This window comes from Mesoplodon bidens, assembly GCF_964165515.1.
Source record: "Mesoplodon bidens genome assembly, chromosome: 13".
NCBI classification, from domain to species: domain Eukaryota; kingdom Metazoa; phylum Chordata; class Mammalia; order Artiodactyla; family Ziphiidae; genus Mesoplodon; species Mesoplodon bidens.
The window spans coordinates 26,942,838-26,969,565 of NC_138169.1; the positions used below are offsets into that span (position 1 = coordinate 26,942,838).

General features: G+C 56.7%; 2 protein-coding genes across 2 annotated transcripts; one reads left to right on the forward strand and one right to left on the reverse strand.

Annotated features, from left to right (window-relative positions):
- The first annotated feature begins 3,303 nt into the window (after positions 1 to 3,303).
- P2RX6 (purinergic receptor P2X 6) lies at positions 3,304 to 26,728 on the forward strand. The gene is given in 17 exon segments (XM_081252211.1): positions 3,304 to 3,390; positions 6,157 to 6,332; positions 6,541 to 6,653; positions 7,777 to 7,855; positions 11,655 to 11,793; positions 17,540 to 17,690; positions 19,389 to 19,460; positions 22,345 to 22,420; positions 22,611 to 22,704; positions 22,782 to 22,862; positions 22,940 to 23,081; positions 23,170 to 23,279; positions 24,861 to 24,954; positions 25,023 to 25,088; positions 25,257 to 25,334; positions 25,423 to 25,474; positions 25,477 to 26,728. Coding segments are annotated over 13 exon segments (1,203 nt in total). The 5' UTR covers positions 3,304 to 3,390; positions 6,157 to 6,332; positions 6,541 to 6,653; positions 7,777 to 7,855; positions 11,655 to 11,731; the 3' UTR covers positions 25,602 to 26,728.
- On the reverse strand, positions 5,224 to 16,611 carry LRRC74B (leucine rich repeat containing 74B). The gene is given in 10 exon segments (XM_081252212.1): positions 5,224 to 5,823; positions 6,539 to 6,613; positions 6,617 to 6,634; positions 8,177 to 8,249; positions 9,278 to 9,393; positions 10,386 to 10,495; positions 13,403 to 13,609; positions 14,437 to 14,583; positions 14,994 to 15,119; positions 15,708 to 16,611. Coding segments are annotated over 10 exon segments (1,149 nt in total). The 5' UTR covers positions 15,847 to 16,611; the 3' UTR covers positions 5,224 to 5,685.

The following is a 26,728-nucleotide window of genomic DNA, read 5'->3' on the forward strand; positions in this document are numbered from 1 at the left end:
CCCACGGGCCCCCATGGGCCCCGGTCACAGCACACTCTTCCTCTGCAGGTTCACTGTACGGGTTCAACCCATCCACAGGGAACACGCATCACACTTAGCAGTTACAGACGTGGACGCACTGCGGCCGCACCGGAAAGGAAGACCCTGCACTCATGGTTTTGCCAAAGTGATGTCCCGGGGAGATCCCGGGCTTCCCCTCCTGTCCAGGAGGCCTTCCCAGGGCCCTTCTCACCAGTTTGCCGATCCGGTCCAGGACCAGATCGACAATCTCCTTGCCGATGGTGTAATGGCCTCTGGCGTAGTTATTGGCCGCGTCCTCCTTCCCGGTGATCAGCTGCTCCGGGTGGAAGAGCTGCCTGTAGGTCCCCGTGCGCACTTCATCTGCAGAGAGGACAGCGTGCCCGAGACTCTAAGGATGGTCGCTGACTCACCGGGATGGCCAGGTCCGGGGAAACCTTCAATTCTACAGGCACGTGCTGCGACTCGCAGGCCAGCAGCGTCAGCGTCTCACAGAAAAGGTCTCCGTGTGATACACATGCCTCATCTGCCGTTTATGGCTCCGGGAAGGTCCAGTCAACCCGGGGAACAAGTGCCAGTGTGGCCAGTTCCCAAAGGCGGGGGAGTGCTCACACCGCACAGGCGGTTCTGCGTGTGCATGTTTCGTTCACACCCACAGCTACACCCAGGGCGTTGCTGAAATGGCCCTGATGTACTAGACATCAGCGTGACTTTTGCCGGGCGCTCTCTGTGGCCTGGGTCTAACGGGCTCTAGGGTGACATTCTGTTGTCTCCTGGGTGGCCGCCACTGAAAGGTGCTCTCTCCTGGCAGCTCCCCTTGGAAACTACCTCGGGCTTCTGATCTGGAGGAACCCAGCAAAGGTTCTGTGCTTCCCCTTCTGAGTCTAAGGGTACCTACCGACCACGGTGGGCTCCAGGTCCACGAACATGGCTCTGGGCACATGCTTGCCAGTCCCGGTCTCACTGAAGAACGTGTTGAACGAGTCATCCCCACCGCCGATGGTTTTATCACTTGGCATCTGGCCGTCGGGCTGAATTCCATGTTCAAGGCAGTACAGCTCCCAGCAGGCATTGCCGATCTGGACCTCCGCCTGCCCCACGTGGATAGAGATGCACTCGCGCTGGGAACCAGAATATACATGTGAGGCCCCTTGTCTTGAAGGCAGCTATTACTGTATGGCAGGCAAAATATAATTTAATGTTTGTACGTGCTTCAGAGTGTCTGGGACTTTCTCATACCTTATTTTCTTTTCCAGGAGGATTATGTAACCCTTTTATCCCTGTGAAAACTGGCTTGCTCTGAACCACTCTAGCTGATAGTGAATGCCAGAATTAGCCCCAGAACCTAAGTGTTTGCTAGGTTATTTAAAATTTTGCAAGCCATATAATGTCAATAATAAACTCCATGTTAACGCCTAGTCACAGTAATTCTCTGAAGAACATAGCAATTTTTATTGTGTTCCGACCAAATGATAAGTGGTAATTGAGTTCGGAAAGGAAAAGTGGACTGGGACAGAGCCCACCGTGGCCCAAGCATGGGTGGTCACTGGGTGTGTTTCATCTGCCCCTCTAGGTCTAGCCTCTGTTCTCTGTCCAGCTCTGTGCTCAAGGAGGCTGACCCATGTGGACTGTGCCCCCTGTCTTCTGGTTGCTTTAGCCAATGTCAGGCACCAGGAAGAGCTGGAGGTTAGAGGAAGGTGTGGTCAGGGTGCTTAACCCTGGCTCCCTCCCTGCCAGGCTGCCTTGGGTCACTTGACTTCCTTTACAAGGGCACAGTGTCAGCAGTCAGCGCTTGTCATAAACCTACCCTCTGAACTTCTCATAAGCACTCCATCCCCTCGCCTCTTCCAGCCTAGGAGTTAATGGCTCCCAGATGGCACAAGTGCTGGGATACTGCACTGTCCTTTGGTGGTTTCCTTAAACCCTGCCTGTATCTTTATAAATAGTCTCTTCTTAAAGATTGTCCTGTGAGTATCTATTTTGAATGTACCATTTCTTTCTTGCCGGGAACGTAACTACAGTCCCTAATCACCTGTGTGATTTTAGACACATCATCCTTACAAATACACAGAGGCGATCACATGAAATTTGAGGTGTGCCACCCACACTAAATTCTGACTTACATACAGTCCTCAGAACTTGAAGTTTTGTTTTCTATTATACAAGCACCAAATCTCAGAGCAGGAGAGACCAGGTTGATGCAGCAATCCCCCAACATCATCCCAGAGGGAAGCATTCGGTTCGGGAAAGATCTCCAATGACAACGAAATCACTCCCCCAGAGGAGGACTCCAGCACCCCGGGAAGTCCTTTGAAATCCACCCAACCGCACCATTTTCAAATGCACACTATTCGCTTTGAATCCAGATCCACTGTATTTCACAGGATGCCTGTTGTGTCATTCTACTCGCTCAGCCCCATTGTGATCAGAGCCAGCTCTGTGATCCGAAGAAATACCCCAATGTCTTCATTTACAAAATGCGGCTGGGGAGCTCCGTAGTTTGTAAGGCCACGTCCATCTGACTGTCTAACAGTGAAAGGAATTGCAGTGCTCGGGGATGTCATTTCTCGCTGTCAACAGAAAGCGAGCGCACTGCCGACCTCACCTGGATTGCTGAAGTTTGTTTACATTTCTGTACTCGGCTCCATTTCCTCTCTGAAAGTTCCTCCAGACCAAGTCCTGTGTCCCCTTCTCAGCAGATGACCTCCCTCCGCAGCACGCCCCCCCCCGGAGGCCAGCCCTGCCCGCTGTGCCTGCTGTCCACGTGCCGGGCAGCCCGTCCACTGCAGCCAGGACTGCCCGCCTCCCCTAAGCCCAGAGACCACGTGCAGAGGCGAGCTGACTGCCGCGGCTCTCGAACTCGTACGTTGTTACTCATGGGAACTGTGGCTCCACGGCCGAGAACGCCGCCTTCGCAGTTTTTCCTTTTCAGCCTCTGCTATGGCCGCGCGATCGTGGGGCGGACGCCCACACGAGGCTCCTCGGGCATCCTTTCAGACCCGGCCCCCACCCCTCTGCCCGGGACACGGCCTCCAGCCCTCCCGCCCGCCCGGCTGTACCATGGTGAGAGCCACCACAGCACCCCGACCTCAACGGCTGCAGCCGCCCAACTGCTGCTGCCGCGCCGCGCGCTCCTAAGACGCGCCGCCGCCAACACCCATTGGTCTGGAGCACCATGGGGCGGGCCAAGGTCTGGAATCCCGCTCCCGATTGGCCAGTACGTGACCCCCAGAGTGTGGCGCGTTCTGATTGGACGTGGGTTTGGCGGGAAGGCTGCGGGGTCGCCGAAGGAAGAGCGCAGGTGGGTGTTCCCGCGAGACCTTGGCCTTCAGGTGGGAGTGGCGCTCCGGTTTCCTGTTCTGTCTACGCCAGGTAGGCGGCTTCCAGGAGGCCTGACCTTGTCAACGCAGCGGAAGCTGCCTGTTGTCTGCTGGGGGGGCCGCCGCAGGGAGCCCGCAGGGCGGGGCGGGGAAGGAGATGCTGGGCTGGGCTGCGCTCGGTGTCCTATCTTGAGGGCGCGGGCAGTCGCGTAACGACAGGCTGGAGTAAGGCAGGGTCTCCCGGGGAAGCAGGAGAGGGTGCCGCCGCCCCTGGTCCGGTCCCGCCACCCCTGGTCCGGCCCCGCGCTCAAACCGAGAGGTCGTCTCATCGCTCTGGAGGCCGGAGGGTCGCCGTCCGGAGCGGCCCCGCGTGGGGCGGGGAGAGCAGGCTTCAGGGGTGCTTATCCCGCAGGATCGGGGGCCTTTACTTTCAGTCACCTCCCGGCTCTGAACACGGTCTCAGGGCGTTAGGGCCTCGTCCTGGGGATGGGGGTGCCCTCCTTCAGGCCGTAGCGCGCGCAGCTGACTTGTAGCTTGTGCCACCGGCCATTTCTTAAGTACAATTAATTTTTCTGATTGTAAAAGTAACATATTTATAGAGTAGAAAGTGTGGAACATGCAGAAAAACAGAAAGGAAATAAAATCTATAAAGCCACAATCTAGAGACAAACATTGTTAATATGCCAGGGTTGTTTTGTTTGTTTTTCCTGCTAGTATATACATGTATACATTTGTTATCCATACAAGTTGGGCCAAACAACATGATTTTATTTATTTATTAATAGCTTTCCTGAGATATAATCCACATATCAGACATCACCCATTTAAAGTGGTGCACAATTCAATGGTTTTTTTGTATATTCACAGAGTTGTGCAACCACCACCACTATCAGTTTTAGAACATTTTTATCCCCCAAAGAAACCCATACCCTTTAGCTGTCAATCCCCAATTCCTCCCCTCTCCCAGCCCTAGGCCACCTATCATCTTCTTCCTGTCTCTGTATATTTGCCTATTCTGGACGTTTCATATGAATGGAGTCGTACAGTATGTGGTCTTTTATGATTAACTTCTTTCACTTAGCATAATGTTTCCAAGGTTCATCCATGTTGTCACATGTGTCAGTACTTCATTACTTTTTCTCTCTCTTTTTTTTTTTTGTTTTTCAGGTCGCGCCATGCGGCATGTAGGATCTTAGTTCCCCAACCAGGGATCGAACCCGGGCCCCCTACATTGGGAGCTCGGAGTCTTAACTACTGGACTGCCAGGGAAGTCCCTCATTCCTTTTTCTCTTAAACAACTTTATGAGACACAGTTCATATACCATACCATTCACTTGTTTAAAGTATACAATTCAAATACTTTTAGTATGTCAATGGAGTTGTGCAAACATTACCTTAATCAATTTTAGAACATTTCCATCACCCCAGATTTCATCCCTTTTTATTGCCAAATAATATTCCATTGTATAGGTATACCACATTTTGTTTATCCACTCATCAGTTGGTGGGTATTTGCATTTTGTGGATATTATGAACAATGCTTCTATGAACATCTGTTTCAGATGGTTCAGATGTTTTGTGTGTACATATGTTTTCATTTCTCTAGGAGGGGAATTGCTGGGTCATATGGTCAACTCCATGTTTAACCTTTTGAGGAGCTGCCGGACAAACCATGTGGGTTTTTTTTTTTTATGTGATTTTCTTATCCTGATTTTCTCACTTAATATCAATCATGTGCATTTTCACAAATTGTTAAATGTTCTTCGAACACTTGACTTTTAATGTTTACAGAATTCCAAATTGTAGTTAACCAATCCCCTGTTATTGGGCATTTAGATTTTTTCCAATTTTCATATTATAAACAGCATTTGCATGTGCATCTTTGGGCATCTGGTTTCCCATGCATCTCTGGTGATTTCTGTGGAGCAGATTAGTCAGAACTTTGGATCGCAGGACAGGCAGTTTTAAGGCTCTTGGTGCATGATGGTGAATTGCCTTCCAAAAAAGCTGTGTCCATTTGCCTTCTCCCAAGTTGGCTTTGATAATGCCAGTTGCAGACCACCTTATATTTTAATTGTGTCCAAAGGTCTCCAGGGCAGGGTCTTGTTTGGGCATCTTTGACCCCATGCCCAGCTCAGTGTGCAACATATAATACAAGTTCGTGTTACACGAATGAGTGAGAGCAAAGGAAGGCCCCGATTAGTACCGGTGTCTGAGTCACTATGAAGCCTGGCTCCGTAGGACTTACCACCCAGTTGACATAGGGACTTGGTGCAGACTCATGTGTTGAAAGGCATCTCAAAGTTGAAGTGGCAGATGGGAGAGATGAGGAAACCATACAACATAGTCATTCAGACGGTCTGAAGACGGGCAGGAATTCTTTTTTGTACTCTACTCTGTGGGCAGCCATCTTTATGCAAAGCCCTGGAAGAATGACCTTCACTGAGCTGGTGAGGTCATCAAACTCTCTGTTCACATGGATATCCTGAGGAGAAACCCATTACAAGGCTGTGCGTTATCACTTTCTGAGAACTTGACTGTTAGTATTATGTACCCAAGGTATCAAAGAAGCTTATTAGGGCATTAGTTGTCCCAAGCCTGAAGGATTGAAGCTGTAAACACATCTCTGGAAAGGCTTTGACTCAGGCCTGGGTTGAAGAAAATCAGAGGTAGAATAAGCAGTGATTTGTGACTAGACTCTTTTCATAATTTGTATTTGGGGATCTTCTTAATGTTTAACCACCTTAGAAAAGAGTGACATTTTTTCTATATTAAAAAGGCAAAATTGAGTGAAAAGGGGTTCTCATCTCCTGTGCAGTTCCCCAAGTGAATCTTCCAGCACTAGGATCCACCTGCAGCCAGTACTGGACAGGGAGAGGGGCCGCCTTGCAAGAGCTGAACCTGCAAACCCAAACATTGGTGAGCAGTGAGCATTGTGCCCCCTAAGCCACCTATTCTCTCTCGGCCAGTGAAGAACCCAGGCAGGGGTCTGAGGTGAGACCACCGTGATACCCCACACGGGGGTGGGAGGCAAGTCTGAGTGGCATCATGACCCAGGTTGAACTTGGATGTGGCCACGCCGTGTATCTGCGCTGGGCACTCTTTCTCTAATCCCCACTTTTTTCCCTCTAAAATGGGGAAAATTATACCTCCTAGGGCTGTTGGGAGGATCAGAGTTGAGGTTTATGAGAAGTTCTTACAGAAAACTCCAGCAGCTCTAGGGTAGACAGTGGATTCGCCCGGACAGACCTGAGAACACCAAAGGAGCCTTCACTTCACATAGGATTCCTGGATACCTGAGAAACACACACACAGGTGAGAGACGATGAGCCCAGGGAGGCGGGAGGGATCCCTCATCTTTGTTGATGTGGCTCTGGGCGGCCCCGCTCCCTCAGCTCAGAAGACACCTCCCTCAGACGTGATGCCCTTGGTGAGGCTGGAGTCAGGGAAGGAAGGAAGGGAGTGGACAGTGACTGAGCCCCCACCCTTCGCCCACTCTGTGCTGGGAGCCAAAGACATAGACACACAAGACACACCCTGCCCTTAAAGAGCTCACCGGTGCAGGGAGGAGAGGAAAGGAAACATAAAAGTATAATGTGAAGAGTGCCATGAGACCGGGTGCACCAACCCTCCCTGGGAGGTAAAGGGTGGGCAGGGGATAAAACCCCCGAGCTGAGCTTTACAGGTGAGGTGGGTGGAGCTGGGCATTTCAGTAAGAAGAGCCGCAGGATCAAAGCTGGGCTGAGAAATTGCACTGTGTGGTAGGAGAATTGCAAGCAGCTTGGGCTGAGAATGATGTGCCTCAAGGTGGGGGGTGGGGGGGTCTGCTGGCAGAGCCCAGAGCCCACGTGCTGTGAATGACACACTAAGCTTGGATTTGTCCAGAGGGGAGTGTCCAACAGATTTAAAGCAGGGGCATGTTTCTGGTGTAGAAAGATCACCTGGAAGCAGGTGGGAAGGAAGGGCCAAGACGGTGAACAGGAGGAGGTGAGAAGGAGGAGTCGGCAGCCCCGTTCCCCCCTCCTCCCCACACTGTTCTGCAGGAGGTGAGATGGAGGGAAGATGTGGAAAGGGAGGGTTCAGCCCAGGCAGGTCTGTGCCGAGGCCCCAGCTTCTGACTCAGTGGGAAGGAGCCCCCACCTAGAGGCAGCCCTTCATGGGGACAACACGTTCAGGTTTGACTCCCAGAATCCAACGTGCCGATTCCCATCTGGGGGATGGTCCGGCAGGTGGCTGGAAATGGGGACCCAGAGCATAGAGAGAGGTCTGGGTTTCAGCCTGGGCTAGGAGAGGAGTGAGCCTCAGGCTGGGGAAGGGGGTGCTACTGGGGGCTCCTGTGCCAGCTGAGGGCCACGCAGGGCTGGATGCCCCCAGAGCTGCTGGTACAGTGGTCTTTGTGGGCCTACTCCTCCCTCCCTCCTCTGTTCTCTGCTCTCAGTGATCAGCCACACCCTCCCCACTGGAGACAGAACACCTGGGTGGCCCCTGGGTTCCAGCAAGGCCAGGGGAAGAGCAGGGTAAGGTGAGGGGAAGCCAGGTGGCCCTGGCCATCTTCAGCAGCGCACAGCTCCAGTGGGCTGAGGGGGAGGGGCAGCTGGGAGGGAAGGATGGAGGGGGAGGACTCTGAAGAAGTTCTTGGGTCAGGCCAGAGATGGGTGAGTGAATGACAAGGGGAAGAAGTGGTCACATGAGGAATCAGGGGGCCCCCTACCCCACCTTGGCTCTGGGACCCATGTACCCACTGCCACTGGGGTGAGGAGATGTAGTGGGGGAGGGGTCTGTGTGGACAGGCACAGGCAGGTCTGTGCCAGGGCCTTCCCCATCAGGCTAGCACTCACAGCAGGAATCCTCAGTGTCTGGTTGACCTGCAGGCCCAGGCTCAGGGCTCCCACTGCAGAGATGTGGTTGTTGCTGCAACAGAAAGGCATGTGCATGGTACTGCGTTGCAAACAACTGCTCAGAGCCAGGTTGCCCCCAGGGTCTTGGCTGGAGCTGCTGGTGCAGACCCCAGGTCCAGCTTCACGCACACGCCGGGGGCCCTGGGCAGGTCAGTGTGTAAAAGCTTCATCGGAGGCTCCAGTGTTCAGGGAGATTGCCCAGCAAACACACCTAGAGTGTTATTCCCCCCACCTCCTGCACCAGCTGCTGCTCCCTGGCCCTCAGCACTCAGCAGGTGTTCCCACGCATCCTGCCCCAGCTGGCACCCCGTACCTATCCCCATGACAGCCACCCAGCTCCCTCCCCACCTCTTCCTACTCCTGATGGGCACAAACTCCAGGCCTCAGCACTGCTCTCGGCTACTCTGTCTCCACAGTCAGCCCCATGTCCCTCTAACTTAGACCCCAGCTTGGCCTTGAATTTCAGCATCTCTCCTCTGGCCATTGCTCCTTCCATAAGGAGGAAAAGTGGGCAGGATGGAGCACATGTCCCTGCCAATGGCAGGCAGGCCCAGCTCATTCCGGCAGCCCTGGTGTGAGGCTCAGCCGCAGTTGCCCATGACCTGTCTGGCCTCTGCCTCTTCCCTTCCCTCTGGGCTGTGGCTCCCGCTCTGGTTTTCCCAGGAGGCCTGGGACCCTGCCAGGGCCTGGAGGAGCAGCCCACCCATGGTAGGCCCCCTCAGCAGCCATGTGCTGACCACTCCTCCTGAAACGGGGAAAACTCGTGTGGAGCACACACCCCACCCACCCCCGCACCAGGCTCTGCTGAAGTTGCCTTACACGTTTGCACTTCCCAGCCCCTGGCCTCGCAGTAGGCATTACGAGTCCCAACTTACAAAGGAGGAACCTGAGTGAGAAGGACGGAGCTGGGCTGTGGCTGCAGCCCCACCATGAGTGTGTGTGGCAGGTTTGGGCACGAAGTGGTAAACAGCAGCAAGATGAGCCCCAGTCCCTGGGTGGCTGTGGGCCTGGAGGCAGGGGCGGGGCACCCCGCTCTCTCACCTCATGTAGACCTCCTCCAACATGTTGTTGGTCTTGAGCCCCTCCCCCAGTGCGGAGGCTCCCAGATCCCCACAGCCGTTATACGAGATGTCCAAGACCTTCAGGAAGATGTTTGCCTGGGACGCAAAGCAGCAACCCTATGGGACCACATGTGAAGGTGGAGGAAGCCAGTCCCCAGCCTCCGAGCCCCGGAGGCCCGAGGAGTAAAGAGCGTGGACAGAGAGCAGAAGACCACAGAGGCTCCAGAAGAGAGCCCTGGGGCTTGGACGATGGTGACTGGCAGAGTGGAAAGACCAGAAGCAAGCACAGAGGGTGGGTGTGGATGCAAATGAGCCTCAGGACTGGGCCATCTTCCTCGGGCAGCAGGCCCCAGAGACACAGTGATCAAGCTCCCCCATCCCGAGTGGGGACCTCTCAAGGGCAGGGCCCCCAAGGCACAGTGCAGCCCAGGGCCCAGAGGGCACCCCAGTGAAGGGCTATTGGATGAAACATACCCAGGGAAATGTGATGGGGAGGAAGGTGGGAGCTCGTGGGTGCCCTGGGGACACAGAGCCTGATCTGTCACCTTGTGGGGCAGGACCCCAGGTCAGCCCTCTCAGAGGGCAAGGCAGCGGCTGCTGTTCCCTGAAGAGGATCCCACAGAGGCAGCTGCCACCGGCAGCATCACAGGCACCTGTGCTACCCACTCCCAAGGCCTACGAACCACAAGATCCAAGGGAGCAGGCAGGGTGTTTGAGAGTGCGTGCTGGGATCCCAGGGCGCAAGGCTCTCATCTCAGGGAAGCATCTGCATCTGCCCAGCGGTGAGCGTGTGTCACTGGACTGCACAGTGTCCCCACTGGCCACCTGTCTGTGATGTCTCAGAAGGTGTGTGACATTCAGCTGTGGACCCCTCACTTAGTGACATGAGAGTGGGCACATGGAGACCACATGTTGTCGTCCTTAAGTAGAGCCAGGAAAATGAAAATCACCTGAAAAAACATTCTTTGAGCTCTGCTGAAAAGATCCAAGACTCATTTCTGAAGAGCTGTGAAAGATGGGGGGCTGGTGCCTGGGAGACCTGCCCCCAAAGGACAGGCCGGAGGGGCTTACTGGGCGAGGCCTCATACCTCCAGTCCCCTGGCAAAGCCTACAGTTCCTGGGCCTCGCAGGTGATTCCAGCTTATGTTAAGCCCAGTGAGTCCTGTGTTTTCTGCCAGGGCTGGTCCAAGCATCTCCCCTTCAGAAACACCAAGACAGACTTTTTATTCACTCTGTTCATTCCTTCAAAAAGTGATATTGATGCCCGCTGTGGGCTGGGGTCTCTGCTGCGCACCAGCGTCAGGGCATTGAACCCCACATGGGCCTGCCCTGCCCTCAAGGAATTCACATTTATTGGAGAAGCTATAAATATAAATTAATGGGATGTTAGCTATTACAGACCACAACAGGGAGGTGTGGGGACAGAGTGGGGGCCAACCCTGCCTAGGGGGTCAAGAAAGCAGAGAGAACCTTGAAGATTGAGGGACGCACTGTGCATGTGGGCAGGCACCGTGGAGAGTGGACCCGGGGAAGAGCGGATGTGCTTGTGGAAATACACGCAGGCCTGGCGCTGGGCCGGCCAGGCAAGCCAGTGGAAGACGGTGGGAGTGACAGGCACTCGAGAGATGCGTTAAGAAGAGAGAAGGTGGGTGGGAGGGGGCGGAGACAAGAGGCGGGGGGACCAGTTGGATGGCTTGTGCCATGGTCTACGCAAGAGGTGACAGGGCCAGCACAGCTGTGGCAGCGAGGAGGCAGTGGTGTAGAAAAGGAAAGAGCAGGGCTGGGTGGGTAAGAAAGCTGAGAGGTATTTTACACATAAAATGGGCAGAAGCCCTACCCACCCAACCTGCTTTCCACTCTGTCAACACTCAGCTGGTCTGACCTGCTCCCAGTTCTCAGCCTCCAGCTGCCCCTCTTGTGGACCTGCTGATCCCTTTCTTCACCTGGATAAGAGCTCCTCATCCTCACCCAGGAAGCCTTGCCTGTTCCACCAGGCTGGGCTGGGCCACTGTGGACCCCACGTCCACTGTGCTTCCATCCTTCCAGGCTCTGGCTGTTAGACCTCTCTGCCTGGCCCGTCTCTCCCACACACCTGGGAGGCCCTCGGGGGATCTGAATCTGACCCCTGTCCATGGTGCCGGCACCCAGCACAGGCTGGTTTGAAGAAATGCCCAGAGCAGAGGGCTCAGCCGCCAGTTCCACAGAAGTGTTAGCACCTAGGAGAGCTCCCTGCAGGACAGTGAGGACTCCCTGGGCTGCCTCCCAGGGAACCTCCCAGAGAAGGGGGCTCACACCCCGCATCCAGCCCTGGATCTGACACCCGCAGGTTCTCAGACGTGTACGTTGCTCTTCCTCAGACACTCCAGGGCTGGGAGAGGAGGGCGGTGGTTCGCCACTTTGCTGAACAGCTGGAGGGTGAGAAAGTTCTATACCCATGAATTGGCCTCCTGTAGTTCCAATGCTTGTTCTTCATGACCCCTGCAGCCAACCCATGAGGTAGGTGCCACCCTTGCCTTGGGTCAGGTGGGGATACTGAGACCCCTAAGGGAGTCTGTCCCACCCACAGATTCCCACTTGGGGAAACAGCCCATCCCTGCCGTGCAGCCTTCGTGGGGCCTTGCCTTCCAGCCCCTCCATGCTCACTGCCTCTCCTGTGCTAACGCTCTGACTGTGCAGGCCCCGAGGGACGCCTACCCTTAGTTTGTTGAAAGTCTTAAAAGAGCTTCTCTTTTTTTTGAACTAATGTTTTTATAGTTACCTTTTTGTGTGTGTGTGTGTGGCTGTGTTGGGTCTTCGTTGCTGCGCGCAGGCTTTCTGTAGTTGTGATGAGTGCGGGCTACCCTTCCTTGCAGTGCGCAGGCTTCTCATTGCGGTGGCTTCTCTTGTTGCAGAGCACGGGCTCTAGGTACGTGGGCTTCAGTAGTTGTGACACGTGGGCTCAGTAGTTGTGTCTCACAGGCTCTAGAGCGCAGGCTCAGTAGTTGTGGCACACGGACTTAGTTGCTCCGCAGCATGTGGGATCTTCCCGGACCGGGGCTTGAGCCCGTGTTCCCTGCATTGGCAGGCAGATTCTTAACCACTGAACCACCAGGGAGAGTTTCTCTTTTAATTTCACTGATTTCACAGTAGTTTTCTTAGAAGGCAGACTGTCTCTCTGGCGGTTAAACTCTAGGGCTGATTCGCCCAAGCCAAGGCTGGCGCCACCCCCACTCACACTAAGCAGTCAGAACAGTGATCCCCGAACTTTCTGGATCAGACAAATCTCCTGGGGCACCTATTAAAATGCAGATGCACCCGCATCTCCCCCAAGAGGATACAGAGGTTCAGGAGGCCCAGGGCCACGGAATCTGTATTCCTAACCCAGGGCCCCAGGTGATTCTTAAAATCGATTGGGGTGGTTGAGCACAGGCAGGTAGAACTGCATGTTCCTGGCAAAGCAGCCGGCCCATGCAAAGGCCCTGGGGCATGAGAGAAAGTGGTAAGATCAAGGAATCCCACTGATGTCTTCCACAGCACTTGGAATGAAATCCTCATGCCTTTTGCCGTGATGTGTAGTTCTGCGGCCCTGCTGGCTCTCCATCCCACAGCTGGACCCTCTCTCCTGGCTTAGTAGCCCAGTCACACTGGTGTCTTTGTGCCTGGGAAATAGTTCCTCTGCTTGAAATGCTCTCCCTCTGGTCTTGCCATGTCTGATTCCTCCCCCATTGCACATTTCAGCTTAAACATCTCCTCCTCACAGAGTCCTCCCCAGTGGTCACCTCTCTAAAGCGGGGAGGGGCTCCACATTCGTCTCTAGAATCAAGCCCTGTTTGTTTCTTTTGTAACACAATAATTATGGAGAGTTATCTTGTTAATATGTGTTCCTTGAGGGCAGGGACTTAGTATACTTCATGGCTGGATCCCTAGTGGCTGTCAGCACCCAGCACATGCAGTGGTGGGCAGTAAGACATTTGGGGAATGGGCCGAGAGTTCTGTACAGGAATGGGGGGTGAGCAGGATCCACAGCATGGATGCTCAGAGTGGTCCTGCCTACTCCACCCACCCTGCCCCAGGAAGATGGACATGAGTGCCACCATGGTCGCCCTGGCCAGTGGCTGGATGTTACCTGCTTGGTCATTCAGCTGGTTATAGCTCAGGTCCAGGGGTTTCAGGCCTGTGTGGGCCAGCAGGAGTTCAGCAAGGTACTGGGCCACCTGCTCCTCCAGGCCATTCCCTGCCAGCTGTGCCTTCTGCACAGCCGGGTTCACCGCCAGGGTGGCACAGACAGCCCGGGCTCCCACCGCTTCCAGCTGGTTCTCCGACAGGTCCACATCTGGGGGCCGGCACCACTCCTTAGTGGTGGGATCCAAAGCCAGGCATCACCCTCCTCCCTCCCGCACACCTTCCAGGACTGACACAGCAGGAGGGGCCTTGCAGTCAGACTGTCCAGGGGTGGATGGTGAGTCTGCCACCCATCAGCTGGGTCCCCTCCGGCCCCAGGCAGCTTCCCAGACCTCAACCCCCACTCCATGTCTCCACGAGTTTTGTCAAGAGGCTAAAACCACCTACTTTGTGGGGCTGTGGAGGACTCCTGCGATGTAGATGCAGCCACCCCGCTGATGATTCGTGCCTGGCATAACACAGCCCCACACAAGCCCCTACTGCCACATTTCTGGGGACTGGCAGTGACAGCCCAGGTGGCTGTGCGTGGAGCTCATATGTGAGCAGACGCTCCGCTGAGCATATGTTTCCCACATACCCAAGGTCTAAGTGGCATTGTTGGGCCCACTTCACAGATTGGAAACTGAGGCTCAGCAAGGTTGGCTTCTTGCCCAGGGTCACCCTGCCGCAGAGGCAGCATTTGAATTCAGCCCTGACAAACTCCAGCACCCCGCCCCCCGCGCTGCCCAGCCCCTGACCCTCTGTGCCGCACTCTCCCACCTGCATTCAGGCACTGGGAGGATGACATATGCAGGGGTGCTGGCTAGCAGAAGAGGGTAGAGGAGGGGTCCAGCACTGGGTGCACCACAGAGGGTCTAACTCCACCCCACCCTCCCCACCCTGTGATGAGGCCCCGCCCCCAGCAACACCGGCAGGCTGGGGGGTGACAAGGCCCGGTGTGGGGGTAGCCTGCCCCCCTGTCCCAGGCACGGCACCTACCACAGATACTGCTTTTGCTCAGAGCACCTGCCAGGGCCTCCGTGCCAGCCCCACAGAGCCCGCTGTCCCGAAGTTCCAGCTGCTTGATGTAGGGATTGGAGGTCAACACAGAAGCCAGAGCCTGGGCATCCTGGGGCAGAGAGGGGCCTGAGGGGCCTGGCCCTTCCCAGAGCTGAGGGCCCCAGATAGCTAGCCAGTACCCAGGCTCTGTTTGCAGGGCTCAGCCCACTCAGTGCCCTCCAGCTGGAAGGACCTCCCTTTCCCACAGACCCAGGGACACCTGCTTCTCCTTATAGGCTCCACCCAGGAGCTTCGCTGACTCTCCAGCAAGTTATGAGCCCCTTGCAGGCTCCCCAGCCCTTGTACTGAACTTTGTCATAGCCCCGATCCCACCTGTCACCCATTGTGGGGGATGGGACATGCCTGGTACAGAGCAAGGCAGGGGAGTGTGTGGATGGGCTCAGGAAGGGACCACTCCCATGGCTGCTGCTCCCAGGTCCTTGCCCTCCAAGCCTGGCCCCAGGATCCCTCCAGGGGTAGCTGGGGCCCCAGGCCACAGTGCTGCAGGTTGAGCTCTGGGGTGCTCCCTTGGCGCAGAAAGCAGGAAGCAGGCACGACGCTGTGGGCCCAGCAAGACCTCAGGTAGAGGGTGTCCTTGCCCAGTTCTCCAAGCTTGTGGGTGCCTGATAGGAGACAGGGATAGATGTGGACCCCTCCCCTGCCTCCATCACTATGCAGCCTTGTTTTCCTTCTAGAGGAATTTCCTCCTGCTAGTAGGGGCTGTTGCCCCCACATACAGACGAGGACATTGAGGCTCAGAGAATGCAAATCCTTTCCCCAAAGTCATGCAGCTTGTAGCAGCTGATCCTGGCCCTACCCTGCCTGTCTGACACCAAAGTGCATGCTGTCTCTTCCGCTGGATTGCAGACCACATACGCTTTATGAACATTTTATGGGGAAGGAAGCTGAAGCAATTCTAAGTTCTATACATCCATTACTTTAGTTTCTCCTGAGGGTTGGGAAAACCCAGCCCTGATCCCATGTCAGGGTGGGACAGCCCTTCTTACACTGGCAGGATTTTTGCATCTTAACATCATTTTGGAAGCCTGTTCTAATCGTGGAACTCCTGATGCCTCCAGGAACATTACGGAGATGGCACAGGGCTGGAGCGGCCGCCAGCTGCCCCGAAGGTGTCCACGGAGGGATGCGCTCCTGCTGGACGGGGTCCCCTGCCTACTTGGCCCCAGCCTGCCCCTCGGCCCCGTAGGCACTTTCTTTCTCCTGGTCGAAGTTCGAATCCGCGTCCGAACCCTTCTGGGCCTCCGGGACCCCTGCAGGACGCCCAGCGGCGGCCGCCGCCCCTTCCTCCATCTCTTCCTTCTCTCCAGGCCCCTCGCAGGGACCCCTCATGGTTACTTCCACTCTGCACTCGCGGACACCGAGGCCGGGACTGCGAGGGCTGCATCGGGAACGCAGCCAGGGGATGTGGGTGGACCCTCCGGTGCATCGACCTATCGAATGCGATGCATGGCGAACATGCCCCTGCTGCAGCCAATAGAGAGCCTCCCGGGTGGCAGTTGCCCAGGCGACCCCGAGTTGTTGGTTGCTGCAGACAGCGCTGCGGGCCCGGGCTGACCTTGACCCGCTCGCAGCCAGGACCGATTGGCGCGTGGCGGGCTTGTCTTCCCGTCGCCCTAGGCGGCTCCAGCATCGTCCCCTTTCCACTCCAGAGCCTGGGGGTGGGGCAGCTCCTCGGGGGCGTCGCAGAGGAGGCTGGGGGACCTTGCAGGGCCTGGCCACCTCCTCTCTGGAGCCAGGGTCATGCTCCCATTCTGTGGGTCCCAGCTCTCACACGCTCTAGCGTTGCATATGTTGCTCCCTCCACCGGGAACATTCCTCCCCAATGCTGCTTGTTGAACTTAAGATCTGCAAGTGTCAGTTCAGAGGCTGCTTCTTCCGCAAGCTTTCCTTGTCCTCCTCTGGGCTCCTGCTGGCCCATGCCACCCTCTCACAATACCTATCCCACCTGTCATCACCCCAAGGAGGTGAGGCCAGAGGGCAGTGGACAGAGACTGCTCCTCTCTGTGTGTCCGGGGCCCAGCAGAGGGAGCCTGAAGCGGATGGGAGGCCCAGGGCAACTGGGGGTTGGGCCTGGGAGGTGGAGGCTGAATCCCATCCTGAGTGTCCCTTTAAAAGCTGCTGGCCTGGCCCGGCTTGGCGCCTGCTTTACCTCCCGTTCAGCTGTGGCTGCAGCTGCTGTGCTGACTCACGCGCCCCAGCCGCCGGCAGGATCTGGGAGCATGGGCTCCCCAGGGGCCGTGGTGGGCTGGGGGCTTCTGGATTACAAAACGGAAAAGTATGTGAGGACCCGGAACTGGCGGGTGGGCGCCTTGCAGAGGTTGCTGCAGCTGGGGGTCATGGTCTACGTGGTGGGGTAAGAGAACGGCTCCTGGGCGTGCTAGCCGGAGGGATCACGGCTCATCCTGCTGGGCTGAGGGGTGAGGGTCTGACTCTTCAGGGGCTGGGCTGGTGGTCGTGGAGCAGGGCAGGAGGTGTGCAGAAGGAAGGCTCTCCGTCTGTCTAGAGGCCAGTGGGGTGTAAGAGCAGCCTGTGTGCTTGGGTGCCCACCTGCATTCTTTCCTGTGCCTTGTTCCCAGCCCCATGTTGGGCTTGGGCACAGAGCAGGATGGGCCCCCATCCCTGCACAGGAGGCCCCCGGCTGGCAGGAGGTAGTCCCTGACACTTGTGAGAGCTGAAGCACTAAGGCCCCCAGTAGAGACCACCAGTTTAAGCTGGGTGGGGGTAGTCTTTAAAGAGGAAGCTGGATCTAGGCGGGGCAGGGGGAGGGGATTGGCTGGTGAAGGAGGTGGTGGTGGGCATCTCCAAGCCCATGGGTGCCTGGTGAGGGTACTGGCTCTCCTATGCATGGCCAGAGCCTCTGGCCTGTGCAGGGTGTTTGGTGTGGGAAATGAGGTCGGGAGGAGGTGGGGCCCCTGAATGCTGGCCTGGGAGCCTGGAGAGTATCGGGGGAGAGACTGAGCAGATGGTCCCAGATCTGCCGTGTGCCGGGGACATACCATACCACCTGTTGCCTCCTCCTCAGGTGGGCCCTCCTTGCCAAAAAAGGCTACCAGGAGCAGGACCTGGACCCCCAGATTTCTGTCATCACCAAACTCAAAGGGGTTTCCGTAACCCAGATCAAGGAGCTGGGGAACCGGCTGTGGGATGTGGCTGACTTCGTGAAGCCACCACAGGTGGGTGACTTGGTGCTACTGCCAGGTACTGGCACCTCTGATACCACCCCTGCACCGAGTGTGTGCAAGAGAGGGATGTGATGCCAGAGGGGGTGCTGGTGCTGTCACAGGGCCACGCTCGGAAAGGGCCTTACAGAAGAGTGGTGTCTGGACAGGGCTTTCAGGGATGTGTAAGAGGTTTCCGTGTGGAGGAGGTAATGTGTTGGGAAGCCAGGCCAGAGGGATGCATTTACAAAGTCTGCATCTGGAGTAGATAAAGAAGATGTGGTACATGTATACAATGGGATATTTCTCAGCCATAAAAAAGAATGAAATAATGCCATTTGCAGGTACATGGATGGACCTAAAGAGGATCATACTAAGTGAAGTAAGTCAGGCAGAGACAGACAAATACCATAGGATACCACTTATGTATGGAATCTAAAATATGACACAGATGAACTTATCTATGAAACAGAAACAAGACTCACCGACATAGAGAACAGACGTGGTTGCCAAGGGGAGGGTAGTGGGGGAGGGATGGATTGGGAGTTTGGAATTAGCAGATGCAAACTATTATATACAGGATGGATAAACAACAAGGTCCTACTGTATAGCACAGGGAACTATATTCAGTATCCTATAATAAACCATAATGGAAAAGAAAAAAATAAATTAAAAGTCTGCATCTGGAAAGGATAGGAGTGTCTAGGAGCTCAAGGTTTGAGCTTGAGGGTGGGGTGAGAGGGGTGCAGGGTGCCAGGACCTGGAGCTTCCTGGACGCCTCCTCTCTGACCTGGAACACTGCTGTCGAGTGCTCCTCGTCTGCCCCTCCCATGCTGCATTTCCGGCAACTTCTCCCTCCACCCGATTGTCCACAACCTTAGTTTCCTCCTCTGTCCTGCTGATGCCCAAATTCTAACCCCAGTGACCACCTGCCCTGAGCACAGCTGCCTCCTGGGTGCACACCCACCACATCTAAAGAGAAATCATCTCCCTCTCCCAGTGTGGCCTTTTGTCATCCAATGACATCCACCAGTGCCAAGGCTGGACCTGCTGGATGCCTTACCATCCCTCCCTCCTGTTCATTCCATTTCCTAACAGCTTTCACAACTGCTCACGCCATCCCTGGATGGCTGAGGTCTTCTGGTGGGTTCCCATGCAGCAGCCAGGCTGAGCCTCCCAGCCCTTACCTTTGACCCTTAGGAAGCTTCCTTTCATGATGGTGGCCACCAAGCCCCTCTAGATCCTGACCACCACCACGCCCGCTGCCTCTGCCCCTGCCCAGCCCTCGCCTCCCCTTCCTGGGCGTGCATCCCCCACACCAGCTGAGCTCTCGTGTGCAGCACACAGGCACCAGTCATCTTTTGTCCAGACAGAGCTTACCTCCGGCTCCCCTGGCCCCTGGCCATGCCTGCAGCGAGGGGCACACCTCCCCACAAGCCTGGATCTTCAGTGCCTGGAAGCAGGAGGCTCTTGGAAAATTCTGGTTGAGCAACTAAATGAATGTGAGAGGCACACATGGGCTCAGAAATGGCCAGCAGCCCAGCCAACCTCCCGTCTCTGCCTCCCTTGCCTCACTGCAGAGCGTTTTCCTGGGGCTCAGGTCTGATGACCCGATGGGGCCAGGGCCCCTTCCCACACAAGCCAAGCTGCCGGCTTCTGGCATCTCCCGATGGGAGCAGGGAGCAGAGACCAACCCTGACACTTGTCTTCTAGGGAGAGAACGTGTTCTTCTTGGTGACCAATTTCCTTGTGACGCCAGAACAAGTTCAGGGCAGATGCCCAGAGGTAAGGCTGCCTGAGGGCTTCCCAGCAGGTTCCTAGTTCCAGAATCTCCTGCTGCTGTCCCCCATGAGGTGTCCAGTTCCCTCCGCATCCTGGTCCCACTTCTGGGCACTCTGGAGGTTGTCAGGGTAACACCCAGAACGGGGCACAGTGCTCAGGTGGGCTATTATAATAGCAAGAGGCAAGCTGGGGGACCTCCCTGGTGGTGCAGTGGTTAAGTATCCGCCTGCCAATGCAGGGGACACGGGTTCGATCCCTGGTCCCACATGCTGCGGAGCAACTAAGTCCCTGCGCCACAACTACTGAGCCCACGCGCCACAACTGCTGAAGCCCACATGCTTATAGTCCATGCTCTGCAACAAGAGAAGCCACCACAATGAGAAGCCCGCGCCCCACAATGAAGAGTAGCCCCCGCGCGACACAACTAGAGAAAGCCTGCATGCAGCAATGAAGACCCAGTGCAGCCAAAAAAAAACAAAACAAACAAACCAGGCAAGCCCTTTTCTACGCACAGCCTCTATTGTGTGCTGGGGCAGCTTCCATTTTTGTGCGCAAACAGCACACTCCTGCTTATGCTGTGCTCAGGGTCCCTTATGGTCTCTGGGTACTTTTCACTACAACTGTGGTCAAGTCCATCTCCTGCCATCTTCAGATCCATTTCTTATCCAGAAATGCAGATCCTCCCCCTGAAATCTCACCTTTTCCCCTTGCCTAGGGATGTCCCAGGGATCCAGCCTCTGTCACAGAGCCCACTGACTCTTCTCTCCAGCTGTGGATTTTTTTCCAGTTTTTAAAATTGTGATAACATACATGTAACATAAAATTTACCATCTTCATCATTTTTAAGTGTACAGTTTCCTAGCTGCGGATTTTGTTTGAACAGTCAGGAACCACGACATAGCCTTGGAAGCCTACCTCCCTGGTGACATCTTTCTTTAATCGAGGCTAAAAGTTAATCGCTTGCTGGGCTGGAGAGTAACTGTGTGGTCCCTGCCCCTAAGTCCTGGTCGTTGGTCCCACCACAGTTGCTGGGGATGTCACATGTCCCTGTTCAGCCCCATCCTCAGAGGAGGTGATGTGTGTGCACTGGGCAAACGCACGATGTCCTTCCCTTTCCAGATGCTCAGACGACGCCTATTTATTGTTCAGTGTGTGGACTGTCCTGAAATTTTTCTGGGGCCATGGTTCTGCATTTTCTGGAATCCATGGGATTCCTCTTTGCCCTGTGTCCTGGCTTCCGGCTTGTCCCATGAAACTGACCACCAGATCTGACCACCCGGCTTCCTGAGAGCAGCTCCTCTGAGGGTTCTGGTCGTCTGGTCCCTCCCAGCACACCCACTGTGCTCCCTGTAGTGTTAGAGCTTCAGAAAACCTGCTGAGCCTCCCCCGGGGCTGCAGAAGTCCAGCCTGCATACGCCAAGGAGCTTCTGCACAGACGGCCCAGCCACGATGCCAGGTCCTGCGACAGGGGCAGAGGCTGCAGCTGGGAGCCCCAGGGAGGTGCCTCCTCTGCCAGCCCAGGGCCTCAGGAAGTGTTTCCCACTGGACTCAGAGACTCAGTCAGGATCTTGATGCTGTCCAGGCAGAGGGAGCTGCGTGGGCAAAGGCCCCTGCTGTATGGGGTGAGGCATCTCTGGGGTCACCTGCTGCAGTGGGGTTGGAGCCTCTATTTGGACTGGAGTGGGAAGGGTGGAGCCCAGGATATCAGGGCCCCAAGAGTCCTGCTGTGGAGCTGAGCTTGATCACAGGAGCATGGGGGGCACAGAGGGGCTCAGAGGAGGGGCGCTTCATCTTCTGTGCTTTGGGAGGGATGATTCGGGCTGCTGGATGGAGGAGGATGAGGCTGAGATGGGGACCCATGTTGGTCACCATGGGGTCTGGACAAAGGAGATGGTGGCCCAGCCGGGGTGGAGAAGAGGGGCAGATTCAGGACACAGGTGGGGACAGCAAGCAGAGCAGGTGGCTCCACACCATCCTCTGCCCTCTAATCACATTTGGCTCAGAGCCCCTGAGCCCTTCTTACCACCAGATGCTGTGTCCCCCCTGCTGCCCCTGAACTGGGTGCCCTGGGCAGCAGCGTCAAGCCTCACCCGGGACAGAACTACAGAACTGCCTCCATGAGGCTGTGCCTTCCTTTTGGGGCCTGGGACCCCCGGAAAGCCCACCACCTTCCCCTCTTGGCTGATCCCCAGAACTCTGTCACTGTGTGCAGGCACCTATGTCCCTGTTTTACAGAAGAACCAGCAGGGAAGGGAGGAGCCTGTGTACTTCCCAGGCCCCTCCCACCAGGGCCGCCCCCTTGGTCGGCCCCCAGCACCTCTGCCCCGGCATGAACTCACCTTCCCCACGGTCCTGCCATCTTCCCTGTTCTGTCCTCTGAATTGGACCAGAGGAGTTGGGCCTGGATGAACCACTTCTTTTTAAAAAATATTTATTTATTTATTTGGTTGTGTGAGGTCTTAGTTGCTGCAGCCAGTCTCCTTAGTTGCGGCTCGCCAGCTCCTTAGTTGTGGCATTCCAACTCTTAGTTGTGGCATGTGGGATCTAGTTCCCTGACCAGGGATCGAACCTGGGCCCCCTGCATTGGGAGCGCAAAGTCTTATCCTCTGTGCCACCAGGGAAGTCCCCCTGGATGAACCACTTCTGCCCCTGCAGAAGTAGCAGGGCAGGAGTCTTGCTCGGCCTTGGAATACAGCAATTGCACCCCTACCCAGCCAGGGCTGTTCGCCACCCCCTTTCATTTGCACCCTCCAGCTTTCTCTTGTGCCCCCAAACTCAGGGATCCCTGAGGGGCTAAGGCAGGGAGGGGCGTGTCCCTGTGGACTGCAGGGCAGGTCAAGGAGGAGGCATCCCCTGGCCCTTGGCAAGTCTGCTCTCTCACCCCTAGCACCCCTCCATCCCGCTGGCTAGCTGCTGGGCCAACCAGGACTGTCCTGAAGGGGAGACAGGGACCCACAGCCACGGTAAGCGGCCCCCCCAACCCCCACCTTGCAGTGCTTCCACTGGAGTGGGGGCTCCGGGGGCCTGGTGGGACCCTGGGTGGCTCACCAGTGCACATGGTGCCTCTGCGTCTCTCTGTCAGCGGCCCCCTCCCCACCCCTACCCAGGCCCCATGGAGATTTGAGGGCCTGGAGTTTGTCTTGCGTTTTCAAGGCATAAAAACGGGCCAGTGCGTAGTGTTCAACGGGACCCACAGGACCTGTGAGATCCGGGGCTGGTGCCCAGTGGAGAGTGGTGCTGTGCCTGTGTAAGTCTCCCCCACATCCTCCACCCCTGCCCCAGGACCACAGAGCCTGCCACTCACCGCCCCACCCTGCCCCGCAGGAAGCCCCTGCTGGTCCAGGCCGAGAACTTCACGCTGTTCATCAAAAACACCATCACCTTCAGCAAGTTTAACTTCTCCAAGTAAGGTGGGGGGGTCCTGGCTGGTCGAAGACCCTCTGTGTCCCCTGCCTGGCCTGACCCCCGCCCACCCCTTTCAGGTCCAATGCCTTGGACACCCAGGACCCAACATATTTCAAGCGCTGCCGCTACGACCCGCGCTCCAGCCCCTCCTGCCCTGTGTTCCGCATCGGGGACCTTATGGCGGCAGCTGGAGGGGTCTTTGAGGACCTGGCGTTGCTGGTGGGTCTGTGGAGGGGGCAGGGTTCCGGGAGGGCTGGGAGAGGGCCCCGGGCCCCAAGCCGGTGGAGCAGTGCTGTTCTGTGTGCAGGGCGGTGCCATGGGCGTCCACGTCCACTGGAACTGCGACCTGGACGCCAGGGGCTCTGACTGCTGGCCCCACTACTCCTTCCAGCTGCAGGAGAGGAGCTACAACTTCAGGTGCGGCCCCCACTGCCCACCTGCTCCGAGCCAGGTTCTTGTCTGCCTGTCCTCCTGTGGCGGCTGGGACAGACCACCCCTCCCAGAACTCTGGATGCCCGCTGTGTGTGGGAGGGGGGCCCAGGGGAAGGAGGAGGTGGTCTCAGCTCCACGATCCCCAACACAGGCTCCATCCAGCCTCCCTCCTGAGCCCTACCCCCTCCACCCCACACCCCTGCTGCTGCTGGGACCCCTCCCCCAGCCCCTCCTCCCCCATCCTGCCTCTAGCACCTCCCTCCACTGCACAGGGGTCTTTCTTTTTTACTTTTCCCTTAAGGTTTTATCAAAAAATTTACAAAAATCTATAGAAAAGTTCAAAGATTAGTACCGTGAACACCCATATAGCTGTCATCTGGGTTCACCAGGGTTTTTTTTGTTTTTTGTTTTTACCATTTTGACACGTTTGCTTTCTCTCTCCTCTTTAGACTGAGATGGATATATTTAGATAGATTTCAAACCAAACGGTTTGAAAGTAACGAGCAGATGTCCGGCAGACACTCACCCCTCCCCAGGCTGTCCTGAGAATAAGGACCTTTCCCAAGTGACCGCTGTCCTGTTGTCACATTCAAGAAATTTAACATTGGCAGAATGAATCTAATATTTAAATTTCCCCAATTGTGCCAATAATAGTCCGAAATCTTTTTTTTTTTTTTTTTTTTTGCGGTACGCGGGCCTCTCACTGTTGTGGCCTCTCCCGTTGCGGAGCACAGGCTCCAGACACGCAGGCTCAGCGGCCATGGCTCACGGGCCCAGCCGCTCCACGACATGTGGCATCTTCCTGGACCGGGGCACGAACCCGTGTCCCCTGCATCGACAGGTGGACTCTCAACCACTGCGCCACCAGGGAAGCCCCCGAAATCTTTTTATTTTCCAATCCAGGGTGTACTCAAGGAACTTGCATTGCATTTATTCTCATGCCTTTGAGTCTCCCAAGCAGACCTTCCCCTGCTGCTGCCCAGTGGGATCCTATCTTTCTACCACCTCATGTCAACTTGTCACTTGCGTGCACACACGCGCGAGCACACGCGTGTGCGCTCGCGCAGAAACACACACGAGCGGACCTTGCCTGGACTGGTTTCACTGACCTCCCCTGCCCTTTGCAGCTGTGTGGAGCTGGCCCCCACCCATGCTCTGCTTCCCTCAGCTCTGTGCTCTCGCTGGTGCTGATTTGTCTAGACCTCCTTCCTGATCCCTAGAAAACCAACCTGTGTGTCCCCCACTGCAGAAAACCTTCCCTGGTTCCTAGGGGAGAGTGAGCTACCCCCTCTGGACCCTCACAGCCCTGGGCCTGCCCCCCAGCTCCCCCCACCCCCACTGCAGGTGTCTATTTAGAGACCCCTCTGCCCCTTCCCCTCAGCAGGCAGGGAGTTCCTGAGAGGCGGGTCCTGCTTGCTCTTGCCCTGTATCGTCAACAAACAACCCAGTACTCAGGGTAGGGCTGGGGATTTGTGGAGTCAGTGGGTGAGTAAGATGGAGGCCTGGGAGGGCCAGCCTGGCCGGGAAGCGGGCAGAACAGGCCACCGGACTCTCTCCTGCCCCCAGGACGGCCACTCATTGGTGGGAGTCCTCGGGTGTGGAGGCCCGGAGTCTGCTAAAGCTCTACGGGATCCGTTTTGACATCCTCGTCACTGGGCAGGTAGGTGGGCAGGGGCGGGTGGGTGGGGGGTGACAGGCACGGCTTAGAGGCTCACCCAGGTCTCTCAGGCAGGGAAGTTCGGGCTCATCCCCACACTCATCACTCTGGGCACAGGAGCAGCTTGGCTGGGCGTGGTGAGTCTGGCTAAAGTGGGCTCCCTCTGGCTTCGGTGAATGTGGGCCCAGGCCCATCCGATGGCACAGCCGAGCCCCCTGATGTTAGGTCTAGTTGGGGGGAGGTCTGGGGAGGTGGCGGGAAGGCGGGTTGGGGGCCAGGACACAGGTCAGTCCTGCCTCTCCCAGATCACCTTCCTCTGTGACATGCTGCTGTTGTACGTGGATGGAGAAGCTCATTTCTACTGGAGGACCAAGTATGAGGAGGTAAGCTGCTGGCCTGCCTGGGCCCTGGGCTCTGCTACACTTCTGGGGAACGTCGGCCTGAGCCCTGACCTGCTGTCCTCATCTGCAGGCAAAAGCTCCAAAGGTGACCACCAGCCCTGAGGAGACAAAACCGGCATCTGCACCCCTGCACCTGGCTGCCCAGGCTCCTTAGAGGGGGCCCAGCGCCTGTCCCAACGGCCAGGGCTGCTACCAGGAGCTGGACACCAAAGCCTTGGCCCTGGTGCCCGCTTGCTGGCCCATTCCTGAGGCCTGTTCCCTGCTGTCGGGGGTCGGGGCTGGGAAGGGAGGGGCCTCGCCTTGGGAACTTCATGGATGGAGCCCCAGCAGGACCAGGGCAGGGAGTGGGAGAATTCCATCCTTCAACTCCAGGCACACTGTCCCTACCCTGACTCTGGCCTCGGCAGGGTACTGCCCAGGGAGCAGCAGAAGCTGCTATTGCACAGAGACCTGCAGCAGAACATGTCCCAGGGCGCTGGTCACAAGGGCTCCAGCTGTGTCTGGAGAACTCTCTCCCAGCTCTGTCACCAGGGCTTCCAGCAGCAGCTCACTCACCAGTGGTCAGCACAGACCCTCCACTGGCTGTGCAGACTCTAGCCCTCTCCCCCGGCAGCACCCCCATTGTAGGTAGAGCCCCCACCCTCTCAGCGCTGTTCCAGGGTCTGTGCTGCCGTAGTCTAGGGCAGGGTAGAAAGAGGTCTGACAAGAGGGCTGTCTCTGCTGCTCTGGTGCTGGGTACCTGGGGCTCGTCCCCACCCAGTTTGGGGGGCTCATCCATGGAATTCAGACTGGGGCAGGCAGATGACCCAACCCACTAGGACCCGGCAATGGCACATGCACCAGCCCTTCCCAGTGGCAGCCCTCAGACTGTGGAGGGCTGGGATTGGGAGAAGAGGATGGAGAAGCTGAGTTGGTGGTCATTGGGTCCTTTGGGACCGTCTGTGTGCTCCTTGGTGACACCCAGCCCAACCTCCTGGAACTTGTGGGGGTGGGGAGAATGTATATCTGGAATTCACTGCTACCCAAGGTCACACACCTAAGAACCAGCCCGAGGCAACTGCTCGAAGGAGGCCTTGTCCTTCGCTTTGGGTGGAGCCCAGTGGCTAGAAGGAATGCCCCAAGCAAATTCCAGAGGCCCCCAGCAGGCTGGCCTGGATCTGGCTGTGACGTCCTCACAGGGTGTGAGTCCTGCCCGCTGGAGAACTCCCCAGGCGGCAGGGAGCCTACAGCTGGGAGGGAGGGACTGGCTGCGGGGGTCTGACCCTGTCTTGGCCCCAGGGCAGCAGCAGGGGTTTGGGAGTGCCCACCTGAGAGGCGAAGGGCTGCTTTCTCACGGGGCCCGGTGACTAGGCATGCTGGCCGCTTGCCGGGGCAGT